Source organism: Somniosus microcephalus, chromosome 9, assembly GCF_052327205.1.
Source record: "Somniosus microcephalus isolate GS21.2 chromosome 9, FLI_Smic_1.0, whole genome shotgun sequence".
NCBI classification, from domain to species: domain Eukaryota; kingdom Metazoa; phylum Chordata; class Chondrichthyes; order Squaliformes; family Somniosidae; genus Somniosus; species Somniosus microcephalus.
In genome coordinates this window covers 104677686-104697411 of record NC_140995.1, presented here as the reverse complement: position 1 = coordinate 104697411, position 19726 = coordinate 104677686, and the positions used below count along the sequence as shown (strand labels likewise).

General features: G+C 45.1%; 1 protein-coding gene across 2 annotated transcripts in view; it reads right to left on the bottom strand.

Moving 5' to 3' along the window:
• Nucleotides 1-17069, bottom strand: part of garem2 (GRB2 associated regulator of MAPK1 subtype 2) — a 302222-nt gene extending 285153 nt beyond the window's left edge. Inside the window, exon 1 of one of the 2 annotated variants that reach the window (XM_085996950.1) lies at nucleotides 16434-17069. In XM_085996950.1, coding sequence (XP_085853076.1) covers nucleotides 16434-16542 — 109 coding nt within the window. In that variant the 5' untranslated portion in view covers nucleotides 16543-17069. The remainder of the gene's footprint in view (nucleotides 1-16433) is intronic. The other variant, XM_085996951.1, reaches the window with a different exon arrangement.
• Between the last annotated feature and the right edge of the window lie 2657 nt (nucleotides 17070-19726).

Sequence of the window (19726 nt, the reverse complement as noted above, 5' to 3'; positions counted from 1 at the left end):
TAGCAGAAGCCGTGGGACAATTACCTAGCTCGGGCGTGGCTGGGCAGGAGAGGCCCAGGCTTTGAGGCCTAGGTTCTGAGGCCTTACAAAAACGGGGAAAGGTAGGAAAAAGAATCTTCAGGTTAGAGAAAATATTTACAAATGAATGAAGTTTTTTTTTAAACAATTTAATAAAAGCAATTTTTTTTTGCTGGAAATGTAGGTTTGAAAAGAAAAACGCAGAAAGCGGGAAAAAGAATGGAATCAAGATGGCTGACACTCACCTCGGTTCAGAACGATAAGGCCCGCCCACACACGCACCGATTGGTCGACCGTCAGGTCACCGAAGCGTAGGATTGGTCAATCGTCCCGTCACTCGACTGTAGGAGGGCCCGCCCGCACGCGCCAGGAACCCGGCGTATGATTGGTCGACCTCGACGTCACTCTATTGCTAATGAGCGGATAATGAGATGCTAACGAGCGGAATTTTGAACGTTTTTTGGATACCGCGGGTGCAATTTTTGTCCGGCCGAAACGTAAATATGCTTACGACCGTTTTGGAATCGTAAGCTTTCTTCTGACGTAACGCACGTGTAGGTACGCTCTATAACTTTCGAGTGTATTGCCGGACAGACGCACACCGAAGGACAGACAGACAGACATATCCGTTTATATATATAGATACTGAAAATTAATGCATTTACTTGTTTAATTTCTGCTCTATCCACTTAACCTGACACAATGTGATAGAATTCCCAACACTTTGCAACTCAGCCGTTCCTTCGGCTTAGAAGAATTAAATATCATTGGAGGAACTGTAGCAAAATCAGTTCCTGTCATTTTTAATTGTGTTTCACACTCACTTGTGCTGCTTTGCAATGTCCTGACAGTGTTTCACTCACAACTCACCCGGTTTTGACTTTCCTGCTTGATGCTCACACCGACTTCAGGGGGGGTTCAATTCTCGTTATTAATTTTTTGCTGCGAATACTTCAGCAGCGTGAATTAACTGTTTCATGTTGTTTTCAGTAGGTATCCAACTTCTGACAACGTGTATGGTTTTCTTGTCTGTGATCCACACAAACTGATTGCACAGAGCACCCCTACAGGAAGCACCTAACCTTATTTACAAGGGAAACTGATCGATCAGAGACAGATAAAACCAATGAATTTTAGAGAATACAGATCCATAAATGGATCCATTGCACAAAGTATATAAGTTGTACAATTTTAATTCCAAGATACTGTTGAGTCATTCTGCAAATATTTCATCTTTAGTGTTATGTTCTGACTTGCTGTTTCCATGGCACATTTGCTTACATGGTGTGCGCGGACTGTCAATGTGGATATGAAAATTGGACAAGGATAAGAAAATATCTTGCTCGTTACATCAGTGCCACAATGCCTCTTCATACCATGACTAATTTCAGTTCATCAATTGGCAGACTCCCGACTGCAATATATTTTGAAGGAAACCATCATTGAAGAAAGTATTCAACAGAAAGCCAGTGTGCAGTCGCTATTTTTTTTAAATGAGTAAATTTGTATGTCTTGCATGGTTAGTGAATCCTGAATATGTTTTATGGTAATTATATTATGAATCCATATATGCCCCTGAGTTAATACAGAGCTGAAAATCCCAAGTTTGATTTCCAGCCTGTAGCAGGTTGGGTCGTATCTGCCGCAGTACCAGTTGAGTGCTACTACTGGTTTCAGCACCCTACAAAAATCATTTGGAGTTCTTGTTCCTGATTGCTATTCAATGATCACTGCTGAAAAGTGTATTAGTGGGTGTCAAGTGAAGAAGTGAAGTCAAATTACCTGCTGGCATTCACTGCCTTTGTTCACACGTGAAGAATGGTCACTCAGGAAAAACATCAAAGGGTTGCCAGTGCCTTCTGAAAACCTATCTTTTCAACCAAGCTTTTGAACCCCCGCCCTCCCTAATAATTTCTACATCGCTTGCCATTCGGTGCATTTATTTATTTTTTCCTCCCTTCTCTAAAGCACCTTGGAGCATCGTCTACATTGAAGGTGCAGTACAGATGCAATACGTTATTCTGGCAGTAATATGCAGGCACGAATCACCAACTTTAGGAAAGAAGGGAAAAAATGGGATCTCCTGGGTCTTGGGGAGCAGGAAAATTTTTCAGTAAAAAGAATTACATTGCAGCACACTGATGTGTCAAAAGGAGAATATGCCAACATGGGTTGCCACATTCTGCCCTGTAGAACATGGAGCTGATTCTGGTGATTTCAGTGGGTGTGTTATATTATGAAATGTGTGCTCTATTACTTCATAAATTACACTCAGCTATTGTAATCTCAACTATTATACAGTCTACTCCTGATAGTTGTTTCTTTGCGCGGAAAAAAAATTGGGTTATCCAATAATTTGAATTAAGCAACAGAACTAACACATCAACCTGTTGGTGCTAAAAAATGAATGACCAGATAATTTGAATTAAGCAACTTTGAACTAAAAGGAGTAGATTGTAATTGAACATCGTGTAATATTTGATGCAATAATGTATAGTGTAGGAAGCCAATTGTCTGAGTACTCATACTCCAAACTACTCCAAACTGGTTATTCAATCTGGTTGATTCTGGCAGCACACCTTGTGTGTATAATTATTTCATCACATGATCAATTATATACATTATATTTACTTATCAAAACATGGGCATTTCCTGAAATGTTCTTATAAATGACAACCTATTACTGTATATATGCCATTCTGCACAGTACATGCAAATTCAAGGATTTTCAACTTTAAAGATTAGTATTGAACATTTGTTTATCAGCCTTATTGTGATATAATGTTTCCCGTCCTTTTCTTATTTTCTCCCCCCGATCCTTTAAAGATACTGTCTCCTTGCTGGTGTATGGTATGTCAGCCAAATGGCTGTTTTTCCATGTGTGAGGCGGGTGAATCTCATCAGAATATTCTATCATGGGTGCATCACAGATGAGCCCAATCTGGTCTTCGCCTAACACCCACACACGTACAGGGGTTGCTCGTTGATGTAGTACTGCATCCTAGCTGAGATCAGCTAAATCAAAACACATCTGAAGCAACCTATTACTATCTCGTCTCACCTTGAATATCTCTTACTGTTTCTTCTTTCATCCCCTCCCCCATTTCCCAACCCCCAAACTGCCTTTTAATCTCTTTAATTTCCTGCCTTTTTTTCTCAGTTCTCTCTCTCCACGGATGTTGCCTGGCCTGCTGAGTTTTTCCAGCATTTTCTGTTGTTATTTCTGAAGCAACCTGGTCTGAATAGCTACATTACTCACAGCTTTACCCAGCTGAGCTATGTTGGAATCCATTGTAATAAAGTTATGCAGAATTCTCCATGAATAAACCAAATCTCTTGTCTTTGTCTCTGTAAATGATTCAGTGTTGCTGTGATTTCAGAAGAGAAGGAAGGGCCGTCTCAATTTTGCTCCGTGGTTCCAGGAGCTAACAGAGCTCTGGAGGGTGCATTTGTGTTGAGGCATGCCTTCCTTACACACCATTCCTTGCTGATGGTCAAATAAGTAACGTGCATTCACACTGCAGGTGTGGGTCCTATAAGACTGTCTCCTTTGACCTTAAACCTCCCAGGCTATAGTCCCCTGCTGTGGTCCCTCTTCATCCTCTAAAGTACCCAACACTTCCAATGATTCTTGTTGTGATAATCATCCTGCAGAGTTTACCAAAAGACTCTGCCTCTAGGCAATCTCTCCTCAGTTCACCACTAACTCTGCTGTCTCTCTCTGGGACTTAGATGACAACTTTAAATCGAAGTTAATGCAATGTTGGATTAAGTAAACCTTGAGTAAATTTGCATATTTCCTTCTCCATTAACGTCTGCTTAACAACCAGATAACAAGCAAAAAGAGTGTTAATGCCAGGTTTGTGTATTAATGTACATCAGAGATAAGAAGTCTTTGAACAAGTTTAGGCGTGTGAGCAAAAGTTAACACCCACTCAATTACTGCCAAATCACATCTGCATTAGCGGCAACCCACACAGCACATTAAACCTCTAGTACGATAGCAAAATACTGCAGATGCTGGAAATCCGAAATAACAACAATTAAATCTCTAGGTCGTCGAAGTGTTCAGTTCTCCAGCACTGACACCTCTCAGCTGGATAAACATAAAGTAATTGAAAACGTAAGTTGAAAAGTAATAATAATTTAAAAAATAATCCTGTGGTGAGATTCTGGAGGTCTGAGTGGTCATAAACTATTTGCTAAGGATATCAACCCTCCAATGTTATCTTAAAGACTTTTCCATTCACAGCTATCAAACAGAGCATACTTGTACAATGACAAATGCACTAATAATGTTAGAAATGCATCTATCTTTATAGAAATGAAAGCCGATAGGTTGGGGTAGATTTTCAACTTGCCATCTGGCGCAAGTCTGGTGTTGTGGATTTACTGCCCGTTATAGAAACCACACCATCTTTACTTCCATTTTGAAGTCAATGGATATGAAAATCAGGTGGTTTCTATAACGGGGGCTGATCAGCAACGTTAGATTTACGCCCGGGCAGCAATTTGAAAATCTACCCCAGGAGATCTGGGGTCGGCTATCAAGGCCTGAGGTTACCTGGGCAAAGAGGAAAGGGTTTTTTCGGCTTCAGTAAAAGGAGGCCAGGGAGACCAAAGTGAGAACAGGAAAAATGGAGATAGGGAAGAAAAAATGATCACCGACAGGTTGGGGATTCCAAAAGGGGAGTGTGGTACCTGGCAGTTGGATATCTTAGTTGGTAACGATGTAGAAACATTTAGTTCACTTGTATCCTTTCAAACAGTTAGTCACACTAGAGAGGGGAGAAAATAAAATACTGACCACATCAGACATAATCTCCATGTACAGTGGAAAGAGTTGAAATGCAGGGGGGCGGGGGGGAAATTCCCCTTAGGGGGAAAAATTCGGTTTCTTTGCGCCTCCTGTTAGCGCCCCGCGGTTACTGGCGGCGGTAGCAGATAGCTCCCCACGGTGTGGCGCTGCACCTCTAGCGATGACGTCATTGCCGTGCACAGCACCCCGCTCGCGCCTCGGCCGCAAACTTGGTTCGCGCCCCCTGACCTACCACCGGACGCTATGTCTGACAGGGTCAGGGTGGCGTTTTTGCAGCGATAATTAAAGGGCAGGTGCCGGGCGGCCATTTTTTTGGGGCCGCCTGCCAGCACCTGCCCCCTTGCGCTCCTCCTGCCGGGTGCCAGCTGCGATCGGTCAGCCTAGCACTCCTCCAGTACCGGGCTCTTTTGCCAGCACCCCGCTCCCCGGTGGTCCAGCAGGGCTCCGGTGCGCACTGCGCTTTGCCCCTCCCCTTTAATCAGGGGAGGGAGGCCTGCAGTGATGCGGCGCTACGTGCCGACGCGCGTTGCGCTGCTGTACATGGCGGCGCGATATTCAATGGGAGCGCCCCAAGAGGGAGTGGGAGTGTTTCCAATAGCGCCCCGCCTCCTGCTTGGGGCGCTACCATTCAATTTCGTGCATGGGGGTGCTAACTTTTTTGGGGCGCTAAAAGTAGCACCCCGGCGAAGTTATTGCCCCAAAGGGGGGCGAGCCAATTTTCCCCCCCAGTTTTCAGCCACCTGAGTCAATGTTATATCTAATTCCTCAGCAGCTCTGATGATTTAATGAGAAATGTTATGCTCTTTGGATTATAGCATAGTGATCTGTATGGACTGCAGGATTTATTAAATTTACTGTACAGGTTATTAATCCCTTATCCGAAACCCTTGGGGCCAGATGTGTTTCGGAATTTGGAATTTTTCGGATTTCAGAACGGTAGGGGTATCTGCAGCTCTTTGACATTTTCACAGTGAAATTAAACTCAAAATCACAAAATAACAAAAAATATCAGAGAGCAGCAGACACACGTGTGACTGGTAGCAGCGCTGAGACACAACTGACGCCTCACACCTGCGTGGGTCAAGCATTGGCCGCGTCGGGTCATGTTTGGCGCCACTCGGGTCATGTCGTGCACACGAGTGACGCTCCACGGAAAAACCTTCGGTTTTCAGAGCTTTTCGAATTTCGGAATTGCGGATAAGGGATTGTGGACCTGTACTAACATTCTTAGAGCAAAAAATGAAAAATAGGTGTAAAATTAATAAAGGAATACAGCAAAGTCCTTACTTTAAAAATTCTAATTTACAACAACTACTTATATTTATATAGCGCCTTTAATGTAATAAAACGTCGCAAGGCACTTCACAGGAGCGTTATCGAAAAAACAAAATTTGACACCGAGCCATATAAGGAGATGTTAGGGCACGTGACCAAAAGCTTGGCCAAAGAGCTAGGTTTTAAGGAGCGTCTTAAAAGGAGAAAAGAGAAGTAGAGAGGTGGAGAGATTTAGAGAGGGGATTCCAGAGCTTAGGCCTCGGCAGCTCAAGGCACGGCCACCAATGGAGGAGCGATTAAATTTGGGGATGCTCAAAAGGCCAGAATAGGTGGAGCGCAGAGATCCCAGAGGGTTGTGGGGCTGGAGGAGGTTACAGAGGTAGGGAGGGGAGAGGCCATGGAGGGATTTGAAAACAAGGATGAAAATTTTAAAATCGAGGCGTTACTTAACTGGGAGCCAATGTAGGTCGTTGAGCGCAGGGGAGATGGGTGAGCAGGACTTGGTGCGAGTTAGAACACAGGTGGCAGAGTTTTGGATGACCTCAAATTTATGGAGAGTAGAACTAGGGAGGCCGATCAGGAGTGCTTTGGAATAGTCAAGTCGAGAGGTAACAACAGCATGGATGAGGGTTTTGGAAGCAGATAAGCTGAGGCAAGGGCGGAGACGGACGATGTTACAGAGGTGGAAATTTAGGCTCATATTGAAGAATATTGTTCTTCAAACAATATTCACTGATCTCAGAATTGTAAGTGTTCAATTCTTATAGTATCTTAATCTTGGTCAATAAATTTCAAAATTTATCGTCTCAAGTATATAAATGAATTGCTGCTGTCTGATGACTATTCTTTCAAATACTGAATAAACAAACAACTAAAATTGCTGAATGTCATTAAAGCATAAATACAATAAGGCCTAACAAATAAATATTTAATGATATGAGCAGTCAGCTCAGGCTCTTCCCTATAATAATCAATATTAAGCACTTCACAATAGATTTGGAAATTACCTTCTTGCCACATTTATAAATCAGCAAGGGCTCTCTTTGCTCTCTGGGTTACATCTTGTGAATTTATAGTGTGACATTAGCATTGTTAATGTTCACCCACAAACTGTTTAAAGTTAAATGAAAATCTGTCTGGCGACAGACACAATGAACTCCAACCCTAAACCACAGAGAATAACCAATGCTGGACCACTTTGGGAAAATACCGGATGGCTATCATTGGGCCTTCGCAGTTAAAGTTAATGCATTAATAAGTGAACACGAAGCAGGATAGCTATAATATATTAAATTTGCTGTATATGTTGCGCACTTCTTATTTGGGCATCAGCTGCAATGCTCTAGCACTAGACTGAGTTTCATAAACTCCAAGAGTGATGAATTCATTTAGGCCCATAGCTGGTCAGGAAATTTGTGTAGCAAACGCTCAGCATGCCCAATCATGTGGGTAAGAGACACGAGCAATATTGGTGCTTCTGCCTCATTTGATTAAAACAGGCGAGCTGCCAGAATTGCTCATGCTTTTCACTGGCAGCTCGCCTAATTGGGGAGGGGGGATATAATGCAGGATGAGGTTAATTGTGGCTTTGCTGTAACGTTTTGTGACTCCCTGCATAAACATATGGAGGGAGTCATGGGAGAACCTGGGTGCAGACGTGCATCTTTGTGCAGCGCTCGTCAATGACGGCACAACTGTCAAAAGAAAGTTGGCCATGGTCCGTTTAACGAAACCAGCTGATGACGTGTCATCAAATGACGTCATCAGACCCGCTTCCTGTTAATTGGCTGGGAACCCCGCAGGGCGGGCTTAACAAGGCCAATCTACAGAAAATCATTTTCAGAGAGCGGCTGCAGATGGGAACGGGACCGGAACCCGCCAACCAGCTCTCCCGTCGCCATCCCGCCTCCACAGGGAAAATCCAGCCCTAAGAGTTACCGGTTTTGCAGGGCAAAGTTATGGAGCATACAGCAGATACAACAAATCTGAAGACCCTGTCAGGGCTGTACTACAGAACGTCTCCAGACCTGTCCAGACAGCAGAAGCTCTGCTTCAGAAGGCCAATGGTTTGTTCTATCAGAGCTCTGATGGAGGCATGGCTCTAATTGTGGCACTCCTCAGGTTCCTGTGCTCAGGTTCCTGGCAGGAATCATGGTCAGGGGCTGACTGTTTTTTCAGTCAGACACCCAGCACAACTAAGGGAGGCTCAAACCAAAATGGTGGTCAAGGTACTTCCAGGAAAATTGATATAACGAGGTCCAATTTCTCCCCCCAACTCCCCAGAGAGCATCACTAATACAATACGAGAGAAATTCACTTTGACTGTCCATTCACTGACTCCAGAAACTGAGTTCAAGTTTAGGTCCAGTTGCTGGATAAAAGATTCTCTTTACCACCTGTATGTGTTCTAATTGAAATGGGTTTGGGCAGCCTCAGCCCCATCCATGGTAATTGCAAATCTCTAACATAAAACTTGGCATATTTCAGGATTAATTGGCACTATTTTTGCAAGCACTCTCAGAAAGGCCACAATAATTTGGCTGGCATAGGAAATTAAAATGGCACACGGTGGTTGCTACTAAAAATAACCTAGCGTACAACTCCTTTCATCACACCACCCTGTTAATTACTACTGGTAAACTGTTAGGTTTTGAAGTGTTGGAACCAGAAGCAATCTCGTTACAAGGCAACTTTTCAAAACAACCTCCATCATTTCTGTACAAATGTTGAAAAATCAAAACAGGAGAGATTGCAGAAAACCATTTCAAATGATTAAAAATAATCTAATTTTCTTATTTAATGAAACAGAAAATGTTGCAAATGATCTGTCAGCAACTAAAACACAGTTCTACACCCTGTCTTTGCTCCTTTAAGAAGCTGATGAACCTCAGTTTTACAACAGTCTCATATTTCCAGCATCTGTAGTTTTTTTCCTTTTTTTTAAATTAGTACTGTTATTTTCTTGTTGGGGCATATCATTCAATACACTGCCAAATTCTCTGTGTTAAAGATACCCAACCCTGGGGCAGATTAATAGCATATGGGATCGAAATTCCCTTAGGCTTGTTTTCCGGCCTAAAATGGGCACCACGCATGGATCAAAAGCCCCAAACAGGAGGCCCAAGCCAGGCCCGAAATTGGACCTCGGACCACATTAAAATTCTTCGAGAGCGTTGCTGACACCTGTCGTGCCTCCACAGGCAGCTTGCCCATTGGTCTGCTTACCTCACCAGCAGCAGCCCAAAGGAAAGTTCCAAAAGGGGCGAAGAAGAAAGGGGGCGATTGCGGGCCAGCAGTGGCTCTCCGGAGTGTTGTGGAGCTGGGAGGAGCACTCCTGCTTTTCCTGGCTCCACATCAACCTAAAAAACTTTTTGGTGGTGGACGCTTGCTGGGTTGCATCCATGCCTGGGAAACCGGTGTCGGCCCAATGCCTCGGGGTATCCCAGTTTCCATGAGGAGTCCTAAAACAGGTGTTAAGTACCATGTATATGCTAATAAAGGACCTAACACTTGTTTTTGACGGCCGACCTGAACGTCTTATAGATATCAGGTCAGGTCAGACGTCTATCAGGCATCGTTAGGGCGCAGGATGTTGGTCCCTCATTGCGGCCATTTTATGCCCGTAAAATGAGTGCAAAGAGGTCCAATTTATACCCCTATTTATGTTGCAGAACAACTTTAGGAAGCAAACATCAAAACTGTAGCTGTTGAAAATCTGAAACAAAAACAGAAAATGTTGAAAACGCTCTGATGCCCAGTTTGGGTTCCGCCAAGACTACTCGGCTCCCGACCTCATTACAGCCTTGGTCCAAACATGGACAAAGGAGCTGAATTCCAGAGGTGAGGTGACAGTGAATGCCCTTGACATCAAGACAGCATTTGACCGAGTGTGGCATCAAGGAGCCCTAGTAAAACTGAAGTCAATAGGAATCGGGGGAAAATGCTCCACTGGCTGGAGTCATATCTAGCACAAAGGAAGATGGTTGTGGTGGTTGAAGGACAATCATCACAGCCCCAGGACATCTCTGCAGGAGTTCCTCAGGGCAGTGTCCTAAGCCCAAACATCTTCAGCTGCTTCATCAATGACCTTCCCTCCAACATAAGATCAGAAATGGGGATGTTCGCTGATGACTGCAGTGTTCAGCGCCATTCACAATTCCACAGGTAATGAAGCAGTCCATGCCTGCATGCAACAAGACCTGGACGGCGTTCAGGCTTGGGCTGATAAGTGGCAGGTAACATTCGCGCCACAGAAGTGCCAGACAATGACTATCTCCAACAAGCGAGAGTCTAACCACTGCCCCTTGACATTCAATGACATTAACATCGCCGAATCCCCCACCATCAACACCTTGGGGGTCACCATTGACCAGAAACTTAACTGGACCAGCCACATAAATACTGTGGCAACAGAAGCAGGTCAGAGGCTGGATATTCTGTGGCGAGTGTCTCACCTCCTGACTCCCCAAAGCCTTTCCATCATCTACAAGGCACAAGTAAGGAGTGCAATGGAATACTCTCCACTTGCCTGGATGAGTGCAGCTCCAACAACACTCAAGAAGCTCGACACCATCTAGGACAAAGCAGCCCATTTGATTGGCACCCCATCCACCACCTTAAACATTTACTCCCTCCACCACTGGCGTACCGTGGTTGCAGTGTGTACCATCTACAAGATGCACTACAGCAACTCACCAAGGCTTCTTCAGCAGCACCTCCCAAACCTGCAACCTCTTCCACCTAGAAGGACAAGGGCAGCAGGCGCATGGGAACACCACCACCTCCAAGTTCCCCTCCAAGTCACACACCATCCTGACTTAGAAGTATATCGCCGATCCTTCATTGTCGCTGGGTCAAAGTCCTGGAACTCCCTCCCTAACAGCACTGTGGGAGTACCTTCACTACATCGACTGCAGCAGTTCAAGAAGGCGGCTCACCACCACCTTTTCAAGGGCAATTAGGGATGGGCAATAAATGCTGGCCTTGCCAGCGACGCCCACATCCCATAAACGGAAAAAAACAGTTCAAGTAGAACCTCGCGCTCTTGTATTCTATGCCTTGACTAATAAAGGAAAGTATCCCGTATGCCTTCTTAACCACCTTATCTACCTGTCCTGCTACCTTCAGGGATCTGCGGACATGCACTCCAAGGTTCCTCTGTTCCTCTACACTTCTCAGTATCCTACCATTTACTGTGTATTCCCTTGCCTTATTAGCCCTCCCCAAATGCATTATCTCACACTTCTCCAGATTGAATTCCATTTGCCACTTTTCTGCCCACCTGACTAGTCCATTGATATCTTCCTGCCATCTACAGCTTTCTTCCTCACTATCAACCACATGGCCAATTTTTGTATCATCTGCAAACTTCTTAATCATGTCCCCTACATTGAAGTCTAAATCATTGATGTATACCACAAAAAGCAAGGGACCTCATACTGAGCCCTGCGGAACCCCACTGGAAACACCCGTCGACCATTACCCTTTGCTTCTTGCCACGGAGCCAAGTTTGGATCCAACTTGCCACTTTCCCTTGGATTCCATGGGCTTTTACTTTTCTGACCAGTTTGCCATGTCGGACCTTGTCAAAAGCCTTGCTAAAGTCCATGTAGATTACATCAAATGCACTACCCTCATCAACCCTCCTTGTTACCACCTCAAAAAAGTCAATCAAGTTTGTCAGACATAACCTTCCCGTAACAAATCCATGCTCGCTGTTCTTGATTAATCTGTGTCTTTCTAAATGACAATTAATACGGTCCTTCAGAACTTTTTCCAACAATTTGTGGCTGAATATCTAACTGCTGCATCTTCCCAATGACAGGAGATGTTTACACAAACCAAGCTGGAAAATAAACATATTTGGACATAGATTGTGTGTGTATAAGTTTCTAATGACCGATTCCCTAGCAAGGAAGGTAGATAGAATTTTACAAATTTAACCCAAAGTTAAGAAAATAAATTCTGACCATAACTATTCCTAATTTTAAGTAGAACATCATTTTTAGACTGTGGTGTTGTCACTGTCCTGAACAGTTTGTTGCACTGCTGGTAGTAGGATATTAATAGATTTGTAAATATAAATGTGAAATTCAACAAGTGAGCTAAACTTTGTTAGGACTTAAAATCTGCTGTTCCATTCTGAAGGACAAGTACAACTGATTAATGAAGTACAGATTGACACGGATTTATGACTGTGATTTCCAACGTTGGGGGATAGGAAGGGGGAGGGGGAGATTTCCTCTGTGCCAATATTATAGATCCACTCTTTATAAACACATTTATGATTTCACTCTAACTAGCACACAGAGGACATCTTCCCGTAGTGAATTACCAGTATCAGGCATGTTGTCATGGGGAACTATGGAGAGGAAGTCACATGCTTTACTGGAGGGAAGAATCAAAGGGAAACTGAAGAAAATGTCACTCCATCTTGCTGTTGCACATTTCCCAGTAGCCATGTATAAAGTAGCATTGGCAGAGGTCCAGGCCACTTCCTGCTCCCTCAGCCCACAAATGATTATGTACAAGAAGTCCACACAAAGGAAAGAGAAGAAAGTTAAACCTATTACAAAAAAAAATACAACTCCAACTAAATTCAGAACCAGGTTACATTTATTTTACCTAAGGGGTCAGTGTTTGAATGCATTCTACTTGCAGGTACCTCATGTTGGGAATATCACAGGCAGCACATCCACAATCTCCCAATATGCACAGCTGACAATCATGGCCTGCCACTGATAGCGCACAGAGTTCGAGTGTGTCTTGGCTTAGTAGAAATCAAATCAAATTAAAATTTTCAGCTACTACCATTCAAAAATTCAAAGTCTCATTTGAGCTGTCAGAGTGAGTGACTACTATGTATAGTGAGGGTGATTTGTTGAATATTGTTTGTTTTCCTCTGAGGTAATGCTAAATCTATACCAATCACTGATTATGTGGCAGTTAGAATATTACAGTAAATTGAGAGACCCAGTCAGAGGTGCAAGACTTTGCAAAACTTACCCTGCTGTCTCCAGCTTTGGACACTCCACTTAAGGAAGGATGCCAAGGCTACGGAGAGGGGACAGAAGAGATTTACTAAGATAATACAGGGAAGAGAAGTTAGAGAAACTGGGGCTCCTCACTAGAACAGAGAAGGCGAAGAGGAGATGTTCAGGGTTATAAGGAGCTTTGATAAGGGAAACAGAGAAACATTATTTCCAGTGGTCAGTGAGTCAGTAACTAGGAGATCATCACCAAAAGAATGAAAGGACAGAAGGTTGTTAGTTCATGAAATGCCCTGCTAGTAACTGCGGTGGAAGCAAAATAATGAGAGCTTTTAGAAGTGAAATGTTAAGAAGGGCAGGGAAATGGGACTCTGGATAACTCTTTCAGAGAGCCAGCACAGGCACAATGGGCTGATTGCCCTCCTTCTAAACGACAAAATTCTGTGATTCTATCAAATACACGCACTTGTAACAATCCTCACATGGGAAACTACATGAATTGACAGTCAGAAGAGGGGAGAGGGGAGCGAAATGGGATTAGTGGGAGTAGCTCTAATTGAACTGCTATCACCGACAGAGGCATGACAGGCCAAAAGGCCTCCTAACTGTGCTGTAATTCCTATAATTCTATGATAAGAAGCAGAGCATCGGATTCCTGGACCTGGGCCAGTAAGGCACAGCACTGAAATACTAGACACAGAGGAGAATACCAACAAGTGGAGTTTCAGTTATTCACAAGTGAATCATTTATAAACACCTTTTTGCTAGACATATTGGACCTTCTAAGCTTATTGCTGAATCTCTTTAAACCACACCATTACGATTCTCACTGAGAGACAGTATTACAGACAATCACAGGGATGGACCTCATTCACCCAATTATAAACTGCAGTAACGTTTCTGCAACAAACCAATTCAAAGTGCTGGAAGCACTGCCGGTGCCACAGAACAAATATTGCTGAATAATTAAGACATATCATGAGATGAGGACTTGAATCATGCTTTTGTATTAGATCTCTTTATTGCTAAAACATAGTAAACACCCATTTAAAAACTAGTACGGGTGTTGATGAATTACTATTTCACCTGAGTTTTCAAAGTGGCTTTTAAGAGTTTACAACCAATATATGACTCTTTTGAAAGTCTGAATGAAGCATAAGTGCTCAGTGGCATGGCAAGGATTATTTGTGAATATTTTGAAAGTTATGGAGACCATTAGCGGCTGTGCAGTTCACTGTTGGAAGACTTATGTATTACAAGGGAAACCCAGAAATGAAAAGGAACAACATACATTTATACCGTATCACATCCTTGGGTTGGTCCAAAGTATTTCACAACCAATTAATTACTTTTTTCAAGTGTTTGTTGTGTAGGCAAGCACCTTTAACTGTTTATAAAACAGAAAATGCTGGAAATACTCAGTAGGTCAGGCAGCATCTGTGGAGAGAGAAACAGAGTTAATGTTTCAGGTCGATAACGCTTAGTCTGACGAAGGGTCATCAAACGTTAACTCTGTTTCTCTCTCCACAGATGCTGCTTAACCTGCTGAGTATTTCCAGCATTATCTGTTTTTATTCCAGATTTCCAGCATCCGCAGTATTTTGCTTTTGTACCTTTAACTGGTCAGTCATCTAATTTGCATACAGCAAGATCCTATAAACAGCAATGAGGTGAGTGACAAGTTAAAATGTTTGTGGTGCTGATTGATGGATGAATGTTGGCCAGGGCACTGGGAGAACCTCCCTTCTCAGCTTCAAATTGTACCACGGGAGTTTTGCACCCACCTGAAGAGGCAGACTCCGGTTAATACCTCATCCAAAAGACGGGCTCCTCCAACAATGCAGCATTTGGTCAGTAATGCACAGAAGTATCGGCCTAGATTTTATGGTCAAGGCTTGGAGTAGGGCTCGAACCTATTCCTCTGAGTGCTACCAACTAAGACAAGCTGACAGCAGGAACTAAAAGTAACCAGACCATTAAATAAAACTTCAAAGCATGAACAATACTTAATAAGACAGTAGTTATTTTACGTTTTTTTCCCCCAAGAGACAAATATAAATTTTTTAAAAGTCTTATTTTACTCTGCTTTATAATAATCAACATCAAGAACAATCAAAGTATTTTTCTAATATATTATAGGTTGTATAATATAAAATGCATTTGGATTTTTAAAACTGCAATGGGCACGCAGCACTCCCGCAGTTAATAGTCTACAGCAAACATTTCTCTTGGTTTGACTATGACGCTGGGCTTCGATGCAAGTTATCGAACCAGTGAAAGAAAGTAGTCACTCAATCCGAGAGTCAAACTACTTTAGCTCAATGAACTCTTTGTTTAATTCCAAAATACAAATGATGATAAACCTTGGCACAAACTTCCGATGCTCCAATGTAAATATCGATTTAATTTACCTCTCCCCCGTTATTAGTGCTTGCAGGAAAGATTATAAACTTCTAATACATCTCTGATCCATTACTATTACTGTATTGGTGCTTTATTCATGTGGCTGCTGCCCTTTGTATAAGTGTCAAAACCCGTCGCAATCTGAAGGAAATCTATTTGAAATATAAAATTCTCCTCAAATGATATTAAACTACAAGAAAACATGCAGCTTGTAGATTTCTAGTTTGTAAACTCAGTCGCAACGCCCTGCTAAGATAAGACTCCGCAAGGTGCTGCCTTTTCAATTCAGATTTCCAGCACTCGCTATTTATTGAGGCATTTTTCTTGTTCAATTCATTATTGTACTGAACTCAAAACGTCCCTCAGTCTTGCTGTGCGATAAACTGCAGGTCCGAGCTTCAGTAGTAACAGGGTCCCCGGGCTGAGGGTGAACTTTGTGGAGCGGTCGGACGGACTGTGTCTCTGCCGCTCACTGAGGGCTGATGCCCGGGGCCGAGCGGCGGCTGCCTGCCTGCCTGCGGTTGTCTCCTCGCGGTCAGCAACACGCGGTGCACCGAGCCCGCTCCTTCCAACAAACAGCCCAGATAAACCTCGACCAGCTGCGGCTCGGTCCCAAAGTCGGCGGCTCAAACTTCAAGCAATCCTCCGCGAAATCCCAAACACAAGGAAACATACACCGGTACCTGAAATAAACAGCACACAGGAAACCCGGGGTGACGGGGCGCCGGGCGATGCCGAACAGCCAACTTTTATTATTAACGGGACAAATAGCTTCCAGCAGCTCCAGAAGTTCGGTGCATCTATCAGATCAACGACTGTCTGTTGTGGGACTGTACACGGACCCACACAGCGCTGCACTTAAAATAATGTACATCTAATATAGCTCATTCTCCTGACAATCTCAGCGAGCCCTTTGCAAGCTCCCTTACCTTGGCTCAGCCTTGCCAGTGTTGGTAACCGGAATTTGCCGACGATAAGATCCAGAGGTAAAGATACCGAGCTCCATTTGATTTCAGAGCTGCCCGAAGACTTATCCATTTTCCGGCATCATAACTTATGCCGCCGACTGGCAATGTGCGAGGGGCAGCTGGAAAGGCGAACTCTTGCAGACAGATCAGGGATTCCTCCAAACGCCATATTGCAAAGAGGCAGCGAGTCGGACAAACCCCCAGCGAGGATTTCGGCAGCACCTCCTCTCAGCCCAGAGCAGCTCAACACTGCACGTCTCCAACCCAACACTGCTCCTCTCCAACTCAACACTGCACCTCTCCTCTCTCAACACTGTCCCTCTCCTCTCTCAACACTGCACCTCTCCTCTCTCAACCCAACACTGCACCTCTCCTCTCTCAACACTGCACCTCTCCAACCCAACACTGCTCCTCTCCAACTCAACACTGCACCTCTCCTCTCTCAACCCAACACTGCACGTCTCCAACCCAACACTGCTCCTCTCCAACTCAACACTGCACCTCTCCTCTCTCAACCCAACACTGCACGTCTCCAACCCAACACTGCTCCTCTCCAACTCAACACTGCTCCTCTCCAACTCAACCCAACACTGCCCCTCTCCAACTCAACACAACACTGCTCCTCTCTCAACACTGCTCCTCTCCTCTCAACCCAACACTGCTCCTCTCCTCTCAACCCAACACTGCTCCTCTCCTCTCAACACAACACTGCTCCTCTCCAACTCAACACTGTCCCTCTCCTCTCTCAACACTGCTCCTCTCCTCTCTCAACACTGCTCCTCTCCTCTCAACACTGCTCCTCTCCTCAACACTGTCCCTCTCCCCTCTCAACACTGCTCCTCTCCACCCAACACTGCTCCTCTCCTCTCTCAACACTGCTGCTCTCCAACTCAACACTGCTCCTCTCCAACTCAACACTGCTCCTCTCCAACTCAACACTGCACCTCTCCTCTCAACACTGCACCTCTCCAACTCAACACTGCTCCTCTCCAACTCAACACTGCTCCTCTCCAACTCAACACTGCTCCTCTCCTCTCTCAACACTGCTCCTCTCCTCTCTCAACACTGCTCCTCTCCTCTCTCAACACTGCACCTCTCCTCTCTCAACACTGCTCCTCTCCTCTCTCAACACTGCACCTCTCCTCTCTCAACACTGCTCCTCTCCTCTCTCAACACTGCTCCTCTCCTCTCTCAACACTGCTCCTCTCCTCTCTCAACACTGCTCCTCTCCTCTCTCAACACTGCTCCTCTCCTCTCTCAACACTGCTCCTCTCCTCTCTCAACACTGCTCCTCTCCTCTCAACACTGCTCCTCTCCTCTCAACACTGCTCCTCTCCTCTCAACACTGCTCCTCTCCTCTCAACTCAACACTGCTCCTCTCTCAACTCAACACTGCTCCTCTCCTCTCTCAACACTGCACCTCTCCTCTCTCAACACTGCTCCTCTCCAACTCAACACTGCACCTCTCCTCTCTCAACACTGCTCCTCTCCTCTCTCAACACTGCTCCTCTCCTCTCTCAACACTGCTCCTCTCCTCTCAACACTGCTCCTCTCCTCTCTCAACACTGCTCCTCTCCTCTCTCAACACTGCTCCTCTCCTCTCTCAACACTGCTCCTCTCCTCTCTCAACACTGCTCCTCTCCTCTCTCAACACTGCTCCTCTCCTCTCTCAACACTGCTCCTCTCCTCTCTCAACACTGCTCCTCTCCTCTCTCAACACTGCTCCTCTCCTCTCTCAACACTGCTCCTCTCCTCTCAACACTGCTCCTCTCCTCTCTCAACACTGCTCCTCTCCACACTGCTCCTCTCCTCTCTCAACACTGCACCTCTCCTCTCAACCCAACACTGCTCCTCTCCTCAACACTGCTCCTCTCCAACCCAACACTGCTCCCCTGTCCTCTCACCACTGTACCTCTCCCAACCCAACACTGCACCTCTCTCCTCTCAACACTGCTCCTCTCCCAACTCAACACTGCTCCTCTCTCAACTCAACACTGCTCCTCTCTCAACTCAACACTGCTCCTCTCCTCAACACTGTCCCTCTCAAACCCAACACTGCTCCCCTGTCCTCTCACCACTGTACCTCTCCCAACCCAACACTGCACCTCTCTCCTCTCAACACTGCTCCTCTCTCAACTCAACACTGCTCCTCTCCCAACTCAACACTGCTCCTCTCCCAACTCAACACTGCTCCTCTCCCAACTCAACACTGCTCCTCTCCCAACTCAACACTGCTCCTCTCTCAACTCAACACTGCTCCTCTCTCAACTCAACACTGCTCCTCTCTCAACTCAACACTGCTCCTCTCTCAACTCAACACTGCTCCTCTCTCAACTCAACACTGCTCCTCTCTCAACTCAACACTGCTCCTCTCTCAACTCAACACTGCTCCTCTCTCAACTCAACACTGCTCCTCTCTCAACTCAACACTGCTCCTCTCTCAACTCAACACTGCTCCTCTCTCAACTCAACACTGCTCCTCTCTCAACTCAACACTGCTCCTCTCTCAACTCAACACTGCTCCTCTCTCAACTCAACACTGCTCCTCTCTCAACTCAACACTGCTCCTCTCTCAACTCAACACTGCTCCTCTCTCAACTCAACACTGCTCCTCTCTCAACTCAACACTGCTCCTCTCTCTACTCAACACTGCTCCTCTCTCTACTCAACACTGCTCCTCTCTCTACTCAACACTGCTCCTCTCTCTACTCAACACTGCTCCTCTCTCTACTCAACACTGCTCCTCTCTCTACTCAACACTGCTCCTCTCTCTACTCAACACTGCTCCTCTCTCTACTCAACACTGCTCCTCTCTCAACTCAACACTGCTCCTCTCTCAACTCAACACTGCTCCTCTCCCAACTCAACACTGCTCCTCTCTCAACTCAACACTGCTCCTCTCTCAACCCAACACTGCACCTCTCTCAACCCAACACTGCTCCTCTCTCAACTCAACACTGCTCCTCTCTCAACCCAACACTGCTCCTCTCTCAACCCAACACTGCTCCTCACTCAACCCAACACTGCTCCTCTCTCAACCCAACACTGCTCCTCTCTCAACTCAACACTGCTCCTCTCTCAACTCAACACTGCTCCTCTCTCAACTCAACACTGCTCCTCTCTCAACTCAACACTGCTCCTCTCTCAACCCAACACTGCTCCTCTCTCAACCCAACACTGCTCCTCTGCTCTCCTCTCTAAACCCATCACTGCTCCTCTCTGCTCTAAACCCAGCTCTGTTCCTCTCCTCTCTA